General features: G+C 40.2%; 1 protein-coding gene across 1 annotated transcript; it reads right to left on the bottom strand.

The window, feature by feature from the left end:
• Positions 1-16,826: 16,826 nt before the first annotated feature.
• On the bottom strand, positions 16,827-22,105 carry spry2 (sprouty RTK signaling antagonist 2). Its single transcript, XM_069675467.1, has 2 exons — positions 21,689-22,105; positions 16,827-18,870 (listed from the first exon to the last, which is right to left on the bottom strand). The coding sequence occupies exon 2, from the start codon at positions 18,820-18,822 to the stop codon at positions 17,755-17,757; it is 1,068 nt and encodes a 355-aa protein (XP_069531568.1). The 5' UTR covers positions 18,823-18,870; positions 21,689-22,105; the 3' UTR covers positions 16,827-17,754.
• Positions 22,106-22,874: the final 769 nt, after the last annotated feature.

Raw genomic sequence — 22,874 nt, forward strand, 5'->3', positions numbered from 1 at the left:
TCTAACTTTGTCTGGTATCTCCCCTAATCTATTCTCTGGCCACTCCTTCCAAGTCGGAGCAGCCTCAACTGCCTCCAGCCGAGGGGTCCCAGATCACCAGCTTTACATCCGCTCCAACATTCAAGATCTTTGCAAAGCTCAATCCTGTCTCCATCCCCAAGGAAGCTTTTGGGGGTCTGCCAGCCCGGTAGCTGCTGCTGATCCCCAATGAAGCCTTCCCCACACCGCAGCCTTTATCCATCGTCACTTGTCCTTATATTCAAATCGTTTCACATTTCATCGTAATAATAAAATGTTTAAATGTATCTGATTGATGGTGTGGTCCTTGCTCGTGAAAACTTACCTTGTTCATTATGTAACTTGACCTGAATCTTCCAGGTATGCAGCATGAAAAGATGTAGGACTATTAAGATTAATGTTGACATTAGCTGTGCAATAAAAAACACTACAAATGTTTACGTTTTTCATAACCCTTTCACTTGTAGGCCGCCATTCTTGTAGTCTGGGGAAGTGCCATCACTTCCTTGAATATCTCAACGTTCTGTGAGGTTCTCCTTATTCTTAAGGTGTGGAATCACCATCCGCAGGGCCAAGCAGAAGATCTGAAAAAACAAAAAGACAGTAAAAACATGCAACCAACCATAAACCAATCAGGCATTCAGAATATTGATTTTCTTTCCATTTCAATCCAGTCCAACATGAAAAGCTAACTCTAGTACTTAGCAGACTAAGTCATGCACTCAAACACTCAAAGCATTCAAAGCAAATAGTGCCGGAGTTTGACCCACTTCTGGCTCTATATGATGAAGTGTTGAACTTGTGACTGCAGGGTGAGGTGGCAAGTAGCAGCCAGACACCATACATCACCACTGAAGAGTGGAAGGCTCCTGTCCTCCGCAGCAGATGGTTGGTACAGAGCCAGCAGGCCTGTGCTTGAGTGTGTTCATAAGTGTGTGTGTGTGTGTGTGTGTGTGTGTATGAGTGAGAGAGAGAGAGGGTGAATACAATGCACTGAGTGTCTCCATGCTGTGGTCTGCCAGAGATAAGAGCCACCTGCCTGTCCCATTCTCCCCTCTGCTGAGTTCAAACAGAGCCCTTAGTCTCACTACTACTGATATACATTACCAGAAAAATGAAGCAAATGGATGTTATCAATTGAATCATTATGGGTGTATCTATTCATTGTCCCATTATGGAGAAATGGAGGACAAGTACATTTTAAGATAAAGATTAAAAAAAATGTTATTTTTGCTTATTTTAAATCAAAAATATTTTTAAAATGTGTTTTTATCATGCAGTGATGGATTAAACAAAGTCTAGCTACAGCTAAATTTTACAGTATGTATCATTTAATGATGCAAATATTCTCCTCTTTTAGTTGCATCCTGAAACATTATCATCTTTGTATGCAGCCAGTGAGAAAGAGGGGGACAGAGAGGTGAACTTGGAGCACAAAGGCCAGATTGTTCCTCCTCAATGTCTGTCCATGATAACAATGAACTATTCATTTGCCCTGCGATGGGCCCTAATTAATTCCAACTTTACATTCTGACCTACCATCTCCCCCTGCTCATCCCCTTTTTTCCCCCGGACCTATCAATGAATGGATCCAGCCAGATGCCTTCATTATCTTCATCGCTTTCATACTTTATGGTTAAAAAAAATGGTTCACTACAGCCAAATGTCATTACAGCCTAGAATAACAAGCCAGTATTAAATGTGTTTCTAATATTCTTACACAGCTAAATGTATTTATTTAGGATGCATCCATCAGATGCATCCTTTGCGGACCAACGTATCCCCTATCACAGATTCATTGCTCGCCAATTCAAACAAGATGGTGGACTCTTAAAAGGCAGAGGAATACACTTTTAAATGAACACTTTTGGTTTCAACTCAATCAAATAGCTAGAGATACAAATGCTAAAAGTAACAAAGGGGGGCTTGAAACAAATTATCTTTAACTTAATAGGTCAAGTTTCAAGACTTTAGTTATGATAGCTGGTTAGCCCGCTAGCTACCTGTTCCTAGGCGTCAGGAGCTGCGTTTGGTGACGCAAGGGCCAATTTTTCTGGCCATATAACTGTCCAGACTTTTAGCTCAGGTTTTGGTCACCATCAACAGCTGAGGCAAAAATCTTGCCCCACTTTGTGTTCAGCTAGTCGAAACTTTGGACAGACATGACACTTTACATACCCCTTTCCCACCGAAATTAGCGCGTTTTTTTTTCTTTCCCCATTGCCAGTGGAGTATACTCCTGTCGGTCTCTTTTCTTCTGCGTCATCATCTGATGTCACGCGCCCAAAACAGTGTTAGCGAATGGTGAAGATGTTACGGTGGTTAGGTCTTTATTGTACCTATTACTAATTCCGTCTATTTAACAAACTTGGAAACGAATATGGAACGATGTTTGACTGCTGCTTTGATGGAGACGGGCGGAATTCGTAGCTGACATGACATGAGTCGCAAAAGTTACCGAAAGAGCATAGCATCGTGCCAGAAAGGGGTAGGAGATTAGCGTGTTGACACAGGTTTTGTGTACCCGGGCTCTGCTGCAGAGTCATCTGACCCGGGTCTGAATGTCAATTGTAACCTTTCCCATTAAGCAAAAATTAACGAGTGTTAGCAGGTTTTTTGACCAGTGGGAAAGCGGCAGTCACAGAAAGAAAACCTTCCTCCTTGACACCTCACTCTAGTCACCATGCAGCAACACACACACATATACTCTGACAGACACACACACGTGCAAAGTGCTCCCTTTGCTGCAGTCTCTCCCCTACTCTCCCCTGTCAAACGCTGTTTCCTTCTTCCTGCCCTACATCTGAAATGAGAGGAGAGAGGAGAAGTGAGCAGAATAAAGAAGACAAGAGCAGAGGGAGAAAGGGAGGAGTCTGACAGAAGACAGAGAGAGGATGAAGCATGGTGGGGGGGGGGGTTGACATAGAGATAGAAAAGAGAGAGGCAGAGGGAACGGAGAGCCAACGGAGGGATATAGGAGAGAGAAGGCATGAAATGTGTGGGAGGAGGCGGGAGGGTAGGTAGAAGGTGGGCGTCTGTGGTGAGGGGCACAAAATGAAGAACAGAGGCTGCTTTGTCGAAAGCAACAGCAAACTTTTTCGGGGATCATTTGCTGCTCTCGCTCTACGGCCTCAAAGGGCTGCAGTCTGTGCGTGTCTGTTTGTGCTGGGAGTGTGTGTATGTGCCTGCATGATTTGTGTGAGTACATGCCGGGATGTGTCGACGACGGTGATTGTGTGTTTAAGTCTAAACATGAAGGAGCTGTGGTCCACCTCCTTCCAAGAAACACATTAAAAACACACACCCAGGATACGGGGTTGGTTAAAGAGGCAGTAGCATAAAGCTCAGCTTGATAAGTAACTTCCTCTTTTGCAAGGAGGACAATAAAAATAATTATAGACAGTGTTTCTATAAATATACAGAATAGGAAAGTAAACAACTCTTTGGGTAAAGGCCTATATAAACAGATTATATCATGACGAAGACTATGCCAAAATATTGGTTGTAGCTTTTATGCAACTTGTTATGGTACCAATTCAATCAAGGCATTTGCCAATGTGCTTAGTGAGACATCATATTGATTTTAATCTTAAGGCATTCAACATTTAACTTGACATTCCATCAAACACATTACAGGGACAGAGACAGGACTGATTTTGTACTTGACATTTAAATGGATAATCTTACTGGATAATCTAAAGCCCACATCTATGCTTACTAGCATACACTTCACTGCCTTTAGCCTTTAGCAGTGGTAGTTTTTTTGGCATTAAAGCCACTTGTGGATTAGTAAGACAATGTGAATTTTATTGAGCACAATGGTAGTTTTGGCTACCATGAAAAGAACAGAGAACATTCGTTATGAAACAAAGAGTGGGGTTTTGGTTCAACACAACCTTTATCCATTGCAACGACAAACAGACTGCTGTTCTAGCATTCGGTCAATCTAAGAAATATTGAGGTTGAGAATACTAACAGTCCTGAGGTAGATTTTTTTTTGCCAAGTTTTGCGACTGGTACTGTGGGCTCTTGGCTTCATCGTCAGAGTTCTGGTTGGACCCGCTCTAAATTAATTAATAAACTGTTCAAGTAAGCTTTGTAGGCAGTTAAAATGATTAGCTAAAAAGGGTGGAACTGTTAGCTAGTTAGCTAACATAAAAGATAAATAGTTGAAATAGTTAGCTACTAGTGTAATGGTATATCACTATCAACATACAGTAAATAAAAGTAATTCATAAACTGTCAAAATAAGCTGAAGGTAAAAGGCAGTTGAAATGATTAGCTTAACTTAACACATTTCTTAGCAGTTGTAATAGTTAGCTAAAAAGGGTGGAACTGTGAAATTGTGAAATACAAGTTATATGCAGTAGACAGTTGACATAACTAAGTCATAAACACTTAAAAACTGTTGAAATAGATAAAAGTAATTAATAAACCCTTAAAGTAAGCTAAAGGTAATTTATGGGCAGTTGAAATGATTAGCTTAACTTAACACATTTGTTAGCAGTTGTAATAGTTAGCTATTTCTACTGCATATAACTTGTAGCTAACTATTTCACAGTTCCACCCTTTTTAGCTAAGTCATAAACACTTAATATAGTTCAATCAGGAGAGACTTTATTAAGATTGAACAATTATTTATTTACAAGTTTGGAAAGAATGAAATGTGCAAAGTCTTTGGCGATTAGACTCCATCGTGATGTCTTCATGTACTTGATGTTGTAGAGAGACCGAGTGAAGGATAGGATACCCTCCAATGGAGTCTAGACACTGGTGGTGGTGATGATGGTGACAGGGTGAGCTAAGGAGCTGGACTTGGACACTGATGAGATGAATGGGTGGATGGGAGGTAAACGCGGTGGATGAGGGTCGCAATGATCTAGCTGAAACGACAAACTGTCTGCGGAAGAGAGGAGAACAGATTTAAAATTTGATAGCAGCGGGATGATTGGTCGACAGACGTCGAGGCTGATTCTCGTTGGTTTAGTACTTAAATAGTATACGCCCATAATCAGCTGATCACCAGACAGGAAGGACAGAGCGGGAGAGAGGGAGCGGGACCTGAATGAATGATGCTAATGAATGAATGAGTATGAGTCTTCCTGGTTGAACTTACGCTCAGCTAGATTTAGCTCAACATAATTTATTAGCGGTTACGATTGTTATCTCAACATAATTTGAAAGCAGTTATAGGCTGTATTATAAACAGTTGACCCAGCTAAAAGGAATTGATAACATAGTTAGTCAAGCCCTTGAGCAGATTAAAGCAACCAAAGAGATTTTTAAGCTAAAAAGTGGATTTTACTTTCTTTAGAATTGCATAAGTATACCAAATTCTCCTCTCACAAACTACAGAATTCATCACACAACCACTTTCTGTCCTCAATGCAGCCACTCAACTTGCCCACAGGCGTGGACACCTAATAGTCCACCAACAGTGTTAAATAAGCAAAACTCAAGTAGGCATGATGATTTCATTGGCTGTGCCCTGTGCCAAAAAGGGAAATTTATGTAATCCGACTCGGCGGTAGGCTGCCTGTAGTAATTTCATGCAGATTTCCGTCAATGGAAAGCAGTTACTGTTGTGTTTGGTGAATTACCTCCATTGTGACTTGTAGCGTGGATGAAGTTATCTCATAAACTTAGTGATATTTTCTGTAGTTTTTTATTGAGAAGTTAGTAAGAAATTAAATCTTGTTTTGAGAGGGTTTGTGTGAGAGCCCCATACATCCTTATTTCCCTGTGTGTCACAGCCAAGGCCTGGCTTCAACCATGTCGACAGCCTGGACAGTACAGTGTGTGTGTATGAGGGACAGTGAGTTTTGGTTTGTAAGGGTCTCTTTCTTCAGGGTCGTTGAGCACAGGTGACCACAGGAAGTTGTTTTCCAGAGCTTTTCCAGTGGTATGTGTGTGTGTGTTTTCAGCTTAAGACCGTCTCACCACAGGAACTTCCTCTTTGGGCAAACACACACACAAACACAAAGTTCCACATATACATGCTTATACACCACCTGCAAATACACAAAATTCCTTAAGGACAAGAATTCCCATGTTTGTTATTTATCCAGTGTTGGTGTCGGTGTGTGGGGAGGAAAATCAATGTAAAAGGCTGTGTTCATGAGACCTTGGAGACTTGTGCATTGATTTGGACTTTTTTTTATATGAGACAAAGCTTATTCAGTTTGAGTAGCTGAGACATCACAAGAAGAGAAATACTCTTGTTGGCTGATTTTCTCTTCCTGCCTATCAAAGCAAATTCTATCTATGAGATAATTAAGAAATGTGTTAATAATACGAGCGCTAAGGCCATAAATGGTCTCGTCCCCATGTCTTATTATTTTGATAGGCAACCTAACTAGCAGGAAAGTGCCACACTTCTACACCAAATGAGCTGAAGTGAGACTCTGTTTTCTATATTAATCAAGAAGGCATTCCAAGACGAAGGAATTCTGTTGCTTTTGGCTTTGGGCCAGCCGCAGCGCTACTTCTTAAGATGCCTCACAGTGAAATGACAGTTTAAGTGTGCGGCTTGTTTTCTCTAACTTTGGGGTCCCTGCAATGAGGCAATCTCTGTATAGTGGCCTACGACACATCAGAGATGGAACATATGGTAAGTTCTGTAAACACACATAGTTCGTAACAGGCACTTTACTTTTAAATTAGTTTTAAACTGTTCTTATACAGTATATGTGAGACTTGATCAAAATAAAAGGCACTTTGAAGGGTTTTATTTTTTAAATTAAAAAAATTTCAAGTGGTTACCACCTGTTTAGTCACAGAACATATTAGAGGAAATAGCATCCAAGCTTCAAGCCACTGGGTGGTCCTTTTCCATGGCATAGGTTGAGTGACATCTGAGGACTGGCATCTCTCGTAGAGGCCCTATGAACTTTGGCTACTAGCTGGAGCAGCCCACCGTAGCTTTTGAATCTTGATACAGGAATTTTGTTCAATCCTTTTTTTCTACAAGCCATGTATAGTTCCCTGAACTTTAACCATGAAAGCTAGCAAGCTACAATTTTCCAAGGGGAAGCTAGTTAGCGTAGTTTGCTAACGTTTACACTAATTCCCATCAAGTATTAATTTTCCTGTGTGTTAGTTCTATATCTGATGAGTCATCTGCACACACACACTCTGAGTTGTGTTTATCATTTCTTGTTAAAGGCATAGTATAGTAGCGTTAATCCTTCTTTCTTTCTTTAGTCAAGTGGTGACTGTAAGTGACCAGGCTGTCAAAATTTACAGCATCATGTAGTCCTGTATCCTTAGCTCTTTGTTATCTCGTGATTGCATTGTCTTTTTGTATGGACCCATGAAATGTCATACTATAACTGTATGAATGTGAATGTGATATGTAGTGTAAAAGCAGCTTTGAGTGGTCGCAAAGACTAGAAAAGCACTATATAAGTACAGTCCATTTACCATTTAGCATAACAGTGATGCTGTCGGCATCAGCTTGGCGGGGTGACCGTGTTCTCGCACGAGAGAGTGAGAGTGAGCCTCTGGTGACGAAAAGCCCAGGAGGAGGGGCCCAGTTTGAATGTGTTGTTGACAAAATGCAAGGAAAACTTATTATACCTTTAAATTACCCATACCAACATTGTCAAAAATGTATCCATTCTGGAAAATACTAATATGGAATATTACAGGAAAACTTGGTAAACACATTAATAAATGTCATGAACCTTCCATATACATATTCCGCTGATATATCTCGACAGTAGCTACTAAATAAGCCACATAAATCACCCTGTGACAAGTTGATTTGACAGATTTCTGACATCCTACAGTGATTTAAGGCTATTTGATAATTAGAGTCTCTTTTAAGTCTTTTTCCTGACAGTTTTGTAGCTGTCATACATGATCATTTTGTTCTTTTTGCACATCCTTATCCCCTAGTTGCCTGTCCCTGCTGCCCCAAAATATTGTCTGCATATCATAGCTGTAAAGAAGCATATTTTTCGAAACAGAGGGGCCTTTATCTTGTGAAATATTGCACCTGCCCATTGCAGAGCGGATAGCTTTGGCTGAAAGCCTCTCTTTCTCTCTCTCATGTGCCTCCCTCTCCCTCCTGTCTTGTCACTGGTTGTTTGGAACCGGAGGAATCTCAGGTATGCCGACAATCTCAGCAGCCATTGACAAATTTCTGTCTTCAGGCAGGGGAAACAAACACACATACCTGCTCTGATGTGCACATCATGGATACACATGCACATACACACACTTTGGCTCAGCCAGCCTGTCATCGTAAGCTTGTCAGCGTGCTGCACCTGAGAATGGTAACAAGACCAGCGGTGTCATAGCGGCCTGACAGACTCAAGAGATCAATTTCCTTCAGCAGAGAGAGAAGCAGGAACAGGAAAGTCAGCCTCAGACCAACTGAAGCAAACATTACAGAACAGAACATCAGCTCTAACATCATTTCTAAAATGATCAGTGTACAAATGAGAAAAAGTGTTTACCAGTCCAAAACAAGACAGAAGTTATTCTGTAAAGCCTCTCCCCACTTCCTCTGCAACATGTACATGCACGCATTTTGTGGTTCACACTTCAAAATAATGATTCATTCGGAGGTGTCAAAAGCAAAAGTATAAAGCCGCAACACACTTAAATGCAGTAATTGGTTCTATTTCACCTATAATCTGATTGCAACACTTATCTAATAATAGAAACTATTAGATTTAACCAGAAGGCTGCCAGTCTCTGAATATAATGCAGAGTTATCCCATCTTTGGTCCTAATGCTTTTTCATCAAATGTTATAAATGTTATGTTATATAGAGCAAACATGATTAAGAGCATTGCTCCTGTAAATACAGTATCATTGTTAGGACAATCTTACTTGTTAAACATTTGGATTTAGGGATGGAGGCCTAGATGTCTGGTTGGGCCTGTTCAGACACTTCACAATGACAGTTTAGAGGATTTTGCTCTCTTGACACTTACTCCCAGTTAAATGTAAACTTAACATATTAGCATTGAAAGAAAACTGGAAGAAACCATTACATCTGAGAAATGAATTCAGTTCATAACAAGTAGTACAACCTTTCAGCGTCAGACTTAAAGTGGGACAACGGAACAAGACAACTAGTTAGTGAAATTTTTCAGAAATATCAGTTACACAACGATGTCTCTTTGCTAACGTTTGCTAACATTAGTCACCATCATCTTCTGGGCATCTGGGCCAAGCTAAGTGAGGTTGGATTGGCATAAAAGTCGATCATAGTTATTTGAAGAGGTTTTACTGTCTATGGTTTAAACATTTGACTTGTGAGAGGAAGAATGTGCTATTTATTCTTTGAAGAAAGTATTTAGCTGAAGGCTAATTTTTTAGCAGTCGTCTGTTAGCATTTATTGAGTTTGAAAAAGAACTTTGTTTCAGCACATATGTCAGCATTCTTTACTATTAATCCCAGGTTCTGTAGGTATGTTTCCCAACAAATAACAATTATTTTGGCCAGATTTCTTGAAAATGCCAAGATCGCCACTCACAATAATGTTTTATTTACAGTCTTTGTGAGTAACAGCTATGTCTTAGCTAAAAGCACCATATCATTGTTTACTCAGGCTGACAGAGACAACCTGCTTTCCCTATGACTTTGCTTTCAAGCAAAACCATTAAAAAAAGAAAATTGTGCCCCAGGTATAACTGAGTAAGGGCAAAATTCAATTAAACACAAACACATGCCTGGAGGTCTCAAGTGTATTTCAGTACTTTACACTTAATGATGCATTTGAGTTCAGTGCAGCCTGTCTTAGTTACAGTCTTTTACCCTCCAAGGCATACCATATGCATCATTAAGTTTGAGCAATAGAAGGGAATTTGTTTTTAATGGAGCTGAATGGCACATGGGTTGATCATATCTTTTTCTTGAGCTGACTCTCTCCCCACATCAAATCTCAGGCTTACATCAGAAGGATGACAATCCAGACACATATATAGTAATATCACCCCGTAATTCCATTGAACTCTTCAATGGCCCAGTCTGTCTTTCACTGGCATGATGGCTCGTTTGCAGTTAGGAGGAAGGACATTACTTTATAAGTTTTTAAATCTTCCTGTTCCTCATAGCTGAGTTGGTTTTTAGTGTGTGTTGTATCATTTTTTTACGCGCACAGCACCAGTTGTGTGTGTGTAGATTTGACTTGCAAATGTCCTTGCCATCCTTCCTTGTAATGTTATTTGAATAATTCAATCCAGGTCTCAATGACAGCATTCAGATACAGTGTTGCATGATATCACTGAGGTGAAAGGGGCATCTAAAAAAGGAGAAGTTGGCTTGCAAAATTGTCATGAATAAGAAAAAAATAGTCAAATATGGAAATATATTTGCCTATTGCATGCAAGAGTGCCTTGCTAGTTGTCTCACAACCCCTCTTAGATTCATTCTGTGACCCCCGTTCCATAGGTTTGTAGCCACTGTATTAAACAAAGAACAATATTTTAAAGATGCTCTAATCAACGTCTTTGTTTGATGTTGGTTAGGGGAAGTAGCTCAGCCTGTAGGGGACCCGATACGAACCAAGTATGGAAATATGCCAGTTTATGGTAAATGGACTGTACTTACTGTACTGTTGCTTTTACACTCCATGTCACATTCACCCATTCACACACACATACACACACTTGATGGCAGAGGCTGCTACGTAAAGTGCCCAACTGTTAATCAATTATCACATTCATACCCGTTGGCTATGCCACCGGGAGCAACTTGGGGTTCAGTGTCTTGCCCAAGGAAAACTTCGACATGTAGAGTGAGGGAGCTGGGGATTGAACCTCCGACCTTCTGATTGAAAGACGACCACTGAGCTACAGCCGCCCGGTCCTGGGCACTGCCGAGGTGTCCTTGAGCAAGGCGCCGAATCAACAACTGCTCGTGGCAGCCCCCTCACATCTCCATGCATATCCATTTTTGCATGTGTGTGTAGTATGTTTCTAATAATAGAGTAAAGAAAAGTAAAACATTTGAATTATTAATCTTTATTAATTGACTTATTAATAAAATATTAGTATATCTGCTTTATGGAATGCATCAGAAAATATTGATCGGACCTCCATTCCGCAAACACAAATTTCCAAACTTGCAGACAAATGTGATCAAGATTGAATTTTTCCTCTTTACAAATCTGAATTATGATGTTGTTATTTTAGCAAACCTTTTACTTGCTATAAAATAACTTGAAAATCTGTTTCTATATCGGGTTCATACCACTCATGACTTACCATTTACAGTCAAACTGAGACTAAAGGAAACAGATGAACAAGCACTCCTCAGCTTAAACAGAACGCCAGTAGTTAGGTTCCAAATATTTCCCATGGAGACTAAAACATGTCTAAAAGGAGAGCATATTGAACTTAAATTCATTAGCTGGTTTATAATCACTTTTCAGCTATCATCATGTTCTTATTTCAGGCATTTGGCTGAGTGACTCAAGGCTGAGGTTTAAGCTTAAACCCAGTGCTTATAAGGATCTGGAGAGGTATGACGAATGGTTATTGTACTGTATAATAGCAGCAATGCATATTGCATTGATGACAGTTCATTGGAGAGGGTTTAACAGGGATACTGAGAATGTGGAAACAAATATAATGGTGAAGAGCACTGCCTTCTTTAATTCTTAAAATCCTGATTTAAATTCGAGGAGGTGATTTAAGTGAAGATAGTCTTAGCAAACATTTTTACAGATAACATCTCAGTATTTCAAGACACTGAATGGGAAAATTCAAATATTTTTCTCTCCCCTTCTCTGAGATTTTCTTTTCTTTTTTTCCCAGTAAATATCTCACTAAGCGTAACCGAGGTAAGTGCCTTGTTTTTTTCTGTTATGTCTTCAAACAGTGTTTGACTGAAGCTAAGTGAAATAGATATCTGCTTTTCACCTCACCTCACCTCACAGCACCCTAACTCTTTCTATACTTACTTCTAAGTTTGAATGATTACACACAAACCCTCCCAAAAATACACACACATACACACATAATTGCCACCATTACACACGTATACACACAGTAAATGCGATGTGGTATAGTGAGCTGTCAGACCGCACTAATTCCTCTTTTTATGTGTGTCTGTCCTACTGTGTAGCGCAGGGATCAGGATTGCCTTTCAGGATAACAACTGAAGCCCTAAGCTCTTAGTGTGTGTGTGCGTGTGTGTATCTGGGTGAACAACAATTGGCCGCTAAGCTGTAAAGAGCCTTGCAGCCACGGTGTCGCCAACAAATATCCACTGGCTGTCAGCAACGGACCGATGGTGTGTGTGGGGGTGTGTGTACGCGTGCAGATGAGCCAACTTCCTGTGCTGGATTGAAGTTAAGTGCTGCTATTAGACTTAGGCCTTCAGTCGGGGCTTCATTGTCTTGGCGAAAGATTTTACTGACACAAACACACACATGTGCACACATGCATATGAACATTAACATATTGCCAAACAGGTCCAGAGAGTATTCAACATGTGCAAAGACTTATCTGCAGTTTTCTGCACACACCAACTAACTTTTATGACAGATACACTCTCTAGTATCTCTCTTCCTCCCTCTATGTGCTCCCTTTGCCTTCCTGGCTGCTGTAATCTTCCTCCTCAAGGCATAACAGTAGTTCAGCTGTCACTGAGATAGAAATGGGTTGCATAAGATTTTTTTTTTTACTGCAGGCGTGCCCTGTAATTCACCTTATATTGCTGTATACTCTCCAAAGCTGCTGACGCGAACATGTCTTCTTGCTGTTCTATAAAATATGAATGTATAATTTCAAAAAGGGCAAAAGGGCAATTTATCAAGAGCCGTTTAGCATTGTGCCACTTAACAGTGTAAAAATGCATGCATTAGTCTGGATTAACACTCTGGTGTTACCTTTATGTAATTCAACTGAATACATAGTGACAGTAGTAGAGGACAAACTCAATGGAAAGTAAAAACCACAGTCAGGTGGGGGGATGCGTGTTAGGTTAGAGCTGTACGTGTGCGCGTCTCTCAGCCGCCCACATCGGAAAACAAGAAAGAAAAGTTCAGCTTCTAAGAAAGCGTTTTCAGCGGTACTAAACAGAAAGGTGTGATGGCTTACTTTTTTTTTTTTTTTTTTACACCTACACATGTAACCTCTCTTCACAGCCCTGTTGATGTGTTAAACCGACTTTTCTGAACCAAGCCAGAAGCATCTGATGTTTCCCCTGAATGTATCTCCTCGTTCTGGTAAAACATTTAGTGTCATTTAAAAAACGTGTGAGTTTCATCACTGCTGAACATAATGCACCACAGTGTTAGAAGTCCAGCCTCTTTCAGGAAGATGATTTACTTTGATCGGTGTTCAAAAGTGTGAAGGTAAATTTCACTGTTGCATAGTGCAGAACCATGATTTCACTTGACATTAAAGTGGACTTGAATAAATGTCTTAAAATTGTACTGATTTTCTTTTAATATTAACTATAAAGAAACTGCAGCTTCTTTGTACGTTTACATATTTTTCAAAACAGTATTAAATTGTTCTTGGATACATTTGTGGGTATAGGGTCGGAATTCCGTGCCTCTTGATCGGTATTTTCCATCGCAACAGTTGACTGACATTTGTGGGAAGATGTGCAAAGAAAGCCGTTTCAACTTCCGTGATTCGCTACTGACTTGATAACACCTCAGCTCTTGGGTTTTTTTCCCTTTAATGGCACGTACTCATAGTTTTGATTATGTATAATAATTAAAGATGTCTTTCCTTTAAGTTAAAAGTTAACTTATGAGGTTCTGTTTCTTTTGAACTTGCTAACAACTTAGGACTGATTGTTACGTAACTTATTTTTCTTTCTTGTAATTTCAACACCTGCTAACTAATTGAATACATTACATAGACACTGAATTTCCTCTATTAATCTCAATATGACAGAATTCTGAAATTGATATGCTTCATTTTTGTTAACCATGTAAACAGCTTCATAGGGATATTATGAAATAAAGACATAAAATGACATTGATGTATTGATTAGGATGTTTTATGGTATTTATGTGTAAAGAAAACAGCTGTGGTCAGAAGACGAAGCCCTGTGGCACCCCATTTCTGATGGTAAGATGGCTTCACTTCACCATCAGCAACAGCAGTCTGAGCTGTCTTTGGAAGGTGGGAGTGGAACTTTTTAAAGCTTCATGTAGACTTACTGACTATAGTTTGTAGGATTTTATGATTTACAGAATCAAATACGTTTGATAAAGAGGCCAAGAAAGAATGAAGCACATAATTGTTTTTTATCCAGGGAGGAGACAATGTTATCAATAACTGAAACTGCAGCCGCTGTGGTGCCGTCATTGTGCTGGTAGAAAACAGAAAAAAATTACCAATTATACTTGAAAATGTGCAAAGAAAGAAAGTTGAAAGGTATTTTACTTTATTGCAGGAAAGTTTGCTTTCTGATTTCCAACATAAAAAAAAATAATATCCTGGCTGACATTAAAATTTAAAGTCAAAATGAATCGTGAATTTGCAGAATAGGAGAGACACCTAATGATTTGCCTTCTATTTTACCTCGTGTTGCACTTCTACAGCGATGACCTATTTCTAAAGTTTCGACTTGAATGAAGTTGCAGCAAACACAAAAACACATTTTATCCTTTTATAATCTTTGTATTTTTAACCGTTGTAATGCTTTCACGGGGTGAAGCATATTTCCCTTACAGCCCTGTACTTCCTCTCTTTTCTCTCCCTCTCTCACAGAGCTGTTTGATTGCTTAAGCCTGGCCGTCAGACAGACAGACAATGCGCCCATGAAGAATAGCCTCGCTTCCTTCCTGTCTTCCTGTGCTGCGTTCTGCCTTGGTGAGCAGGGTGAATAGGCCGCTCTGCCCCACAGCCGCCATGAGCTGCAGGGGCCACGGCGGCTAAAACCAACAAAGAGCCGTTCTGGAGCCTTTTTTTTTCATATCCCCTCCTCCTTCTTCTTCTGCCCCTTTTCCTCATCGCTGCCAAATCACTGGAACTGCCGAGAAAATAAATAACCTCTCCCAGTGTTTCTTGTTTTCATCATTTTGTGCACTAACTCTCACTACTATTTTTGTCAGATTTTTTTTGTCAGAAGTCTGTTCATGCATGGTATTTGACTAAGTGGGCAGAGCAGTATATTGAAATATTCCTTGTTTTTTAACATATTACTTCTGAGAAAAGCACTATACTTAAACATCTCCCAATTTAAGAGAAGCTATATAAGCCATATTCACTCCCCCCCCCCCCCTTTGGATGCAAAACGTTCACGTCAGCTTAAACTTTTTCTTTAAGAGGTATAGAGAAAATTGAAAACCTTCAGATCTAAAGAACCTGAAATGATTTGTGAACATCCAAGGAGGGCCCCTTTGCTTTTTGTCAAGTGACTTAAAAACATTTTTGCCAGTAAGGGTCATGCTCACAGCTGAAATGCATTTCCATTGAAGAAAAACATCAAAGTTGTAGCTATAAAATCAAAACCTGTTCTATGTTATGGAATCCTTCTGAAGACACATGATGGGTTTTAAGTGAAGAAAATAACTTTTTTTTCTCATAAACACAAGTAAAAATAACCCTTATTGCATAACCCAACAAGATAGGGCTATTTTTTTCTTCAACACATCCAATTGATTGCCCTTCCCACCCCCCAGCAGGACAACCATCTCCCTATGGGAATACCAAGTAGGAGCAGGTAGCTGAGAGGAGCGCTGGGGAGCCAAAATGACCCCCCGACTATTGAAAACAGGATGAATGCATGCCGGGCTGAATACGGGGGTAAACTGTTAGGTCTTTGTCATTCAAAGTGATGCTTTTAACCCTTTGCGGTCCCTCTTCCTAACAACCCACCCCCTCCTCCTCCACAACAACCCCTTTCCCTCTTCATTCACAGCTGAGACAATGGAGGGAGAGAGGAGGCCTGCGACTGGAAAAATAAAGACTAAACACAAGATCAACTCTCCCCTTTCTGTCTCTAATGGGATTCTACCCGTTATGTTTCCCTCTCCTCTTTCCTGTGCTGTAAAATAGGTGAAAGTTGATAATTATGTAAAGCAAATCCCTGTCAGTCAAAAGGCTAGGGTTGAATAACAAACAAGTGAGCGCAGGTTGGGCCTCGGCGCGTCAATCACGGCTCTGAATGCATACCGTGCCGCAAACACGTCCGTATGCTGTCAACAAGTGTCAGGGGCTTATGTTTCAGGCTTATGTTTCGCCTGCAGGGACATTCAAAACCAAAGAATTCCTGAACGAACCTTTGATTTAAAAAAAAAAAAAAAAAAAAAACTCTATGAGGTCCTCGCATCTGCAGGATCCCAAGAATGTGTATGAAATTAACTTGAAGCAAGGCCAGAGTGTAAAAGTAGGCTTACATGGATGCATATTTGCCAAAAGAAACAAAACAAACATAGGTTGATTTATGAGATAAAAAACGAGTGATAGGACCCAAAGGAGAATCAGTTTCTATACACCTTGTTTTACAAGAGTCCAATGTTTTGAGGACGCATGATATATACATAAATGACTTCTTGTTCCCTTTTTAATCTCTGTAAACATTGTGGAGCGATACTGCTGAAGTGACAAAAGCAGGTTTGATGATAGCTCTGCTTGAGATGGGCGTGCAGAGGTTCAATTAAGTGTTGAGAATGGTTCTTAAGTCTGTTTAAAATCATGTGAAAAGACTCCAGTAAAAACCTGGCACTTCTTCATACTTCATACATACATATAAAAAGTTATGGTCATGACCCCATCCAAAACATTTTAAAGTTTGAAATGTGAAGCTACCAGAAACTTGGTTTTAAAGAAGCATTACACAAGACAGTTCCGAAAAATAACAGGAAAAATTCTCTGTCAAACTTCAGGGTTGTTTAATTTCAAACGTTAATATATTTGTCTTCTAATTCATAGTGAACTATTCATCCAGCTTTGACACTCATACACGTCACCTCAGTATCTGCAGCCACAAGAGAATAGCCCCATGTGAGGTGACACATTAACAATGCTTTCTCAAAATAAATATTTGTCATTATAAAATAATAAACCTTCAAATAAATATATATTTTTTAACTTTACACTAAGCAATGTTGGAATTAGAAAATAAATTTCTCATATAGGGTCACTGTACAATTTACAAGCAGAAGGGATAAGACTTTTCCTTTGTAAACTACATAAAATGATTGATATACATTTCAGTGAATGTACAAAGAAGTTGACTGATTCATAGAAATGTGGATTCATCAAGGTGCCTCTGGTGTGGCAGAAACTTTTCACAGTTGAAATACTATTATATGTACAAAAATAAACATCTGTCATTTTCTAATGTACATACCCTTTGCATTTACTACTTTACATAAAGTTAGTAATAGGAGTCTGTTCTTAGCATATAAGTTGTATTAAATGTTAAAAAAAAGGCTATCCGTTTGGACTCTTATAGCAACAACACGTTATCTGAGATCATTTTAAGGACAAAACAGTAGTTGAATATGTCTTCATACCTTTTAACATGGGGAGCGCTTATTTTGGTTTACCTTTCAAGTGAATGCTGGGGTGAGTGAATGTACCTCCAGTGGCTCTAGAAGCAAAGCCTTAGAAGTTGATAGTTTAAGGCCAAATTTGAGCAGATCTGAAAGGCATGAAGGTCAAGATGTAAAACATTAAAACTCAAGCACAACAGCATCATTAGCTTGCTAAACATAACTTCAGAACTACAGGGCCAGAACATCATAAGTCCAGTCGACATGGAGGCTCTCCATCCTGCATTTTTAAGACAAGCAACCATTTCATCTACGTTGGTTTGCCAGAATCCTCACAGTGGATAGGGTTTGGGTTCTTGCACCGACAGCCTGGTCTCAACACTCGGTCATAGCAGCTCTGGCACACAGTGATGCATCCTTTAGCTGGGAGGTAGCACAGGAGACAGGGGAAGAGAAGGGAGAGGAGCGACACGGTAGTCCAGCGTACGCAGCAGCGCTGCTGCGTGCACGAGAAGGGCTTGTCAGCACAGGTGTCCTCGTCATCACTGGAGCAGTGGTAGAAAAGCCCTTTGACGCAGCAGACACATGTCCCATATTCCACCATGTTCTGCATCGAGCACACGCACCGACGGCCACACATCCAGCAGGAAGGAAGCACCCGCGGGCGCCTGCACTCTGTACAACAGCAACGACTACAGTCTTTACACTTGTTGGAGTGTACATCCTGATATTTAGAGCTTCTGCTGCCTGGCACGGCCACCACCACCCTGGACTCGTTATTCAGGGGTTTAAGCTCCTCTGAATTTATCTCTGTACGTGTCGGCTGTGTTCTGATTATCTGGTTGCTGCCTGCCAGGCTGCTGAGGAGCCTTTGGCCTGAAGAATTGCTCCCCTCGCTGGTCCTGATGCTACTCTGTGAGTCCTCTACACTGGATGACCGTACTATGCCCTCCCTGGAAGAGACGGAAGTGTTTGTGTTTCCATTCAGAGTCAATAAATGAAGGTTGAGGAGATTATTATGCCTCTCTTCCCGAGTCTCCTGCTGCCCACTGGTTCTTGAACCTGGTGAAGTAACCAAGTCACTTTTCTGTTGCCTCTGCTGAGAGGCTGGAGACCTTTGGACCACTGTGGGCCCTTCTGTGTACTCATTGCTACTCCTAGTTATCCTGATCTGATCCAGAGATAGCACTGGTGGAGAATGGGGCAGCTGCCCATTAGTCAACCCAGGATCTGGCGGACTATCTTGGGTCGGCGGGGGCTGCGGTTGAGTTCTCTCTTCGCCATGCGCCGTGTCTGACAAGCCGGTCGATGACAGTGACCAATGGTGTCCATGGTGTCCTCCTCCCCCGTCGCTGTCGTTCTGACTTCTGGAATCCATCTCGGGACTGAAGGGCTGCTCTGGCTGGCATGGGACACATCTGAAGTCCTGTAAAAGAAACAGACAGTTTATATCCGTCTGTGACGAGCCATGCAAATTATGCCATGCAAATCATAACCGATATCTGTACAAGCACCTCTATGGAAATAAGGCAACCTGACAAGCACATCACGGTGTTGAGAATGAAGATGGATGAGCGTGGTTACATAGTTGGTGTAATGTTTGGAGGCACTCTGAGGGTAGTTTACCTTTTAGAATCAGGTTTTTAAGTTTGGCTTTCACACACAATGTGTTTCTATAGCGGCTACTGCAAAACAGGTGATGACAAAAGTTTGTTTACCTTAAGCTGAATCCAGGCTTTATATTTAAGAACTAGTATATTTACTGAATCCAAATGCTTCATGCCAGCAACTTCCTGTTTTCAAACACACCTTTTACAAAACAATGACTAAGCTAATCAAAGAAAATTAATTTCGAAAAAATTGCTTGGACCTTATTCCAAAAAAACCCCCATCAATTAGTTGATTGCCAGAAAGTTAATTTGCGGAACGACCCCTTAGCTTCAGACACCAACTGTGAATGGCATCATCTTCCGGGCCTGAGACTTTTGTTGCATCTCTCCCTCAGTCTGCAACAAACGCTGAAAGGGCTCAGAAGGCAAAGGCTAAGAAATTAACCCAAGCATTGTTTTCTGCTTCATCATATCTTTTCGATGGATTTTGGACAACATATACCTGAATACCAAAATCGAGGCTCGATACCAATATCTTTGATAGGCCCATATCGGCTTTTTATATCGGCCTAAGATATATCCGTCAGTCCCTACTTAAAATACTTCAAAATAAAAACGAAAAAACTATTGCAACTATTTCTGTGATTGATTAACTACTGTTGGCAAACTGAATTAAAAAATATAAACCAATGAGAACGGCTTCAGTTCATCCGATAACGATTTGCTATAGGCAGAAAATCTATCAGCAACTTTTCTTATGATCGAATAATCTCATAATAATAAGTAAGTCTTTTTTTAACCATCAGTGTCAGAAAGTTGCCGCTTACAGCTTCTCAAATGTGAGATTCTGCTGCTTGTTACACACAATACACGCTGGTCAGACTTGACGAGATATTTAAAGACGTCAACTTGAGTTGTGGGAAATCATATCACACATTTTTCACGATTTATGGAATAAAGACATTTTCAAAACAGATGAAGTTAAGAAACAAATCAGCGGATTGAATGATAATCGAAAATAATAGTCTGTTTAGAGAACCTGCTTTTACTTATAATTTAATAATAATCTACAACTGATAGCAATGTATATACATTTCATTTTCTATATAGTATAGAATATTTCCATTCTGAGAGGCTGTGTGTGTGATGGTGATCAAAGTTCATTTTTTCCCTTCAAGTTTGTTAATGGCTGAAGGTTGTAGTGTACTTTACAAAAGACTAATACGGGTCAAGCAGATAACACAGACCTGGAAAGTGCATGTTAGATTGAGTATAAAAAAAAGGAACAACTGACCAACATTTTGGCAACAGTCCTTTGATAAAAGAGATTATTACCATGTGTATATTTTTTTAATGTCTAGCTTTGAATAAAGATACTGGCTTCTGCTCTATAAGCACTCAGATCAGCTATTATCCCCCTTATTCATCTTATGGAGACTAACACGGGGTGACAGTGCAATATGCTAACATATTCAAATGCACAGCCTTGTTTTCACCAACATATCACACCCAAGAAAAGAAACTGACAGTAGTGCCCTTAATTCTCCTTCCTTGAGGCAATTAGCTTTCAAATGCCTCCAGTGGGGTTGTGAGGTTCCCCCCTTTCAATGACAATACAGGAAGGGCTTTGTTTGTTGCATAAAAAATGGCCCGCAGCAACCTTCCCCATTCGAACACATTTTACATTGTGGCACTGTTGAAAAGCAGATGAGTGACAAGATAAAAACTTTGGAGCATGAAAGAGTCCATGTTAAGTGTAAGTGATGTGTTCAAGGGTGGGGGTTCTTTGGGATTTATGAGGGGTTTTTTTCTCCAAATGAAGGGCTTGCAAGCAAGCTCAAATTTAAAGCTGTTAGTGGGGGACGTAAGGCCCCTCATTTACTTACAGGGCCTGCATGCAGGCCATGTTGGCCACAGTGGGTGGGAAGGGTGGGTGAAGTGTGGGGGCTGACAGAAGTAAACTGGAGCAAACTGATGGCATCATGTACCAAACACAGGCTAGAGTTATGAAAAAACGTTTTGCAAGTAAAAAAAAAAAAAACCACGTGGGAAAGCTATAAAAAAAAAACAAATCAGTGTCTTCTTTGGTTTCTGATATCCAACTGATAAAGCACTGTATGTAGCAGATTTATATTGCAAATATACATAGGCTAAGTGGAGAGGAGAAATAGTGTCAAACAGGTTCAACAGATCGGTTGTTGGTATGCATTGAATATATAGAGTAGGCAAAGTAAATGCTGTACATTATAAGTGCACACATGAGCAAACAAATTAGCTAAGACTACTTTGTAATAAAGCGGACATCAGCAATAAGAAACAATTCAAATTGACTAGGATCATACAACGTTTACGTTAACGTGAAATTGCCCCATCATCATTGCAGGAAACTAACGTTTAATTTAAACAGCCAAGGACAACACCCTCGTTTCAGACATAAACATTATATGCAATGTTATAGTCTATAGTTAGCTAACGTTAAAATAAGACTGGGGTAGTTGCACAGAGGCTTACTTACAGAAACTACGACAAAGTTTCTCTAAGCATGTAAATTACACAAATGCACTTCAATAGAGAAATGCGTTTTTTAAAACTACTCTCCTCCTCAGTTAGTGTTTTACAAAAGGCTACACGTACCGTGCTTTCGACGCTTTAGCCCCCGCTTAGGTGAAATAAATCCAATTTCAGAGAGCGTTTAGTCCCTGCATCAATAACTCAGTCTGGCAAGTCGTCGGTAAGATCCATTGAGAAAGTTTCCAACTATAACGCATTTTCTGTAAAACCAGCGCTACGTAAATCCCATGTTTTGCGCGAGAGCACGAGGCATTAAACTGACGAACACTTCAATCACCGCCGGAGTGTAAACTTTGCTTGACTTCTCTTGAAAACAAGAAGAAGAAAGAGAAAAAAAACGGAGACGACAGAAGTCCAGTTCAGAAGTAGTTTCAATTCGTTGTGTTTTATCCACAAGGCTCTGAAGGTTTGCAAGCACTTTTCTTGTGTGTGTATTTTTTTTTTTTTTTTTTTTTTTTTTTCGCTCTTTCCGGAGGGGAGGTCGGGATTTGGGCTGTAAATGGCGTCTAGCTGAAGGGGGAACAGAGCGCTTGTTGTTGCAGCGGATATCTCGCATCCGGTGTTCAGCCATTGGCTGCTAGAGAGCAGCCATTCACACCAGTCTGATCAATTATACCGCAGGGGCCAAACGCTGCTGGTCCACTGCTGTGGACGTATGAGGGCTTGAGTAGAAGATTTGTTATCGTTGGTGATTTGTGAAGTACAACTGTACATATCACTCCCGTAAAGAACTTTTTTTTGCACTAACTTTATGCATGTTGGTGGTACTTTTGAGATGTTTGACAAGACTGCAGATAAAGTCATACTCTCCCTACTCTCCCAGAACTGAACGCTCTTGGTAATTTTGGTAGAAAAGCACCTTTTGATACACGAATCAAAAGGTTCCCGACTCTTCCGGAACTAGAAGTTCGTGGTACTTTTGGTCGAAAAGCACCTTTTGATACACAAGAACTCTCCCTACTAAAATGTCGCCAGATGTCTCAGACAAACAAAATCTGATAATCAATACTTTTGATTACACTCTTGATACATATTATCTTAATGTGATTACATGGAATAGGTCTACAAGCAGTTCCTGGTACTTTTAGTCGAAAAGCACCTTTTTATATATGTACTCTTCCTACTCTCCTGGAACTAGATATTCCTGGTACTTTGGGTCGAAAAGCACCTTTTGATACACGAGTACTCTCCCTAGTCTGACAGAACTAAAATGTCTCCAGATGTCTAAGACAAACAAAATCTGATAATC

This window comes from Semicossyphus pulcher, unplaced genomic scaffold (genome assembly GCF_022749685.1).
Source record: "Semicossyphus pulcher isolate SPU_LCO1_2020_fin unplaced genomic scaffold, fSemPul1.0.p SCAF_24, whole genome shotgun sequence".
NCBI lineage: Eukaryota > Metazoa > Chordata > Actinopteri > Labriformes > Labridae > Semicossyphus > Semicossyphus pulcher.

Bases quoted from the DNA above. Each gene is read 5' to 3' on its own strand.
- spry2 (XM_069675467.1), bottom strand. From the start codon at position 18,822: ATGGATTCCAGAAGTCAGAACGACAGCGACGGGGGAGGAGGACACCAT.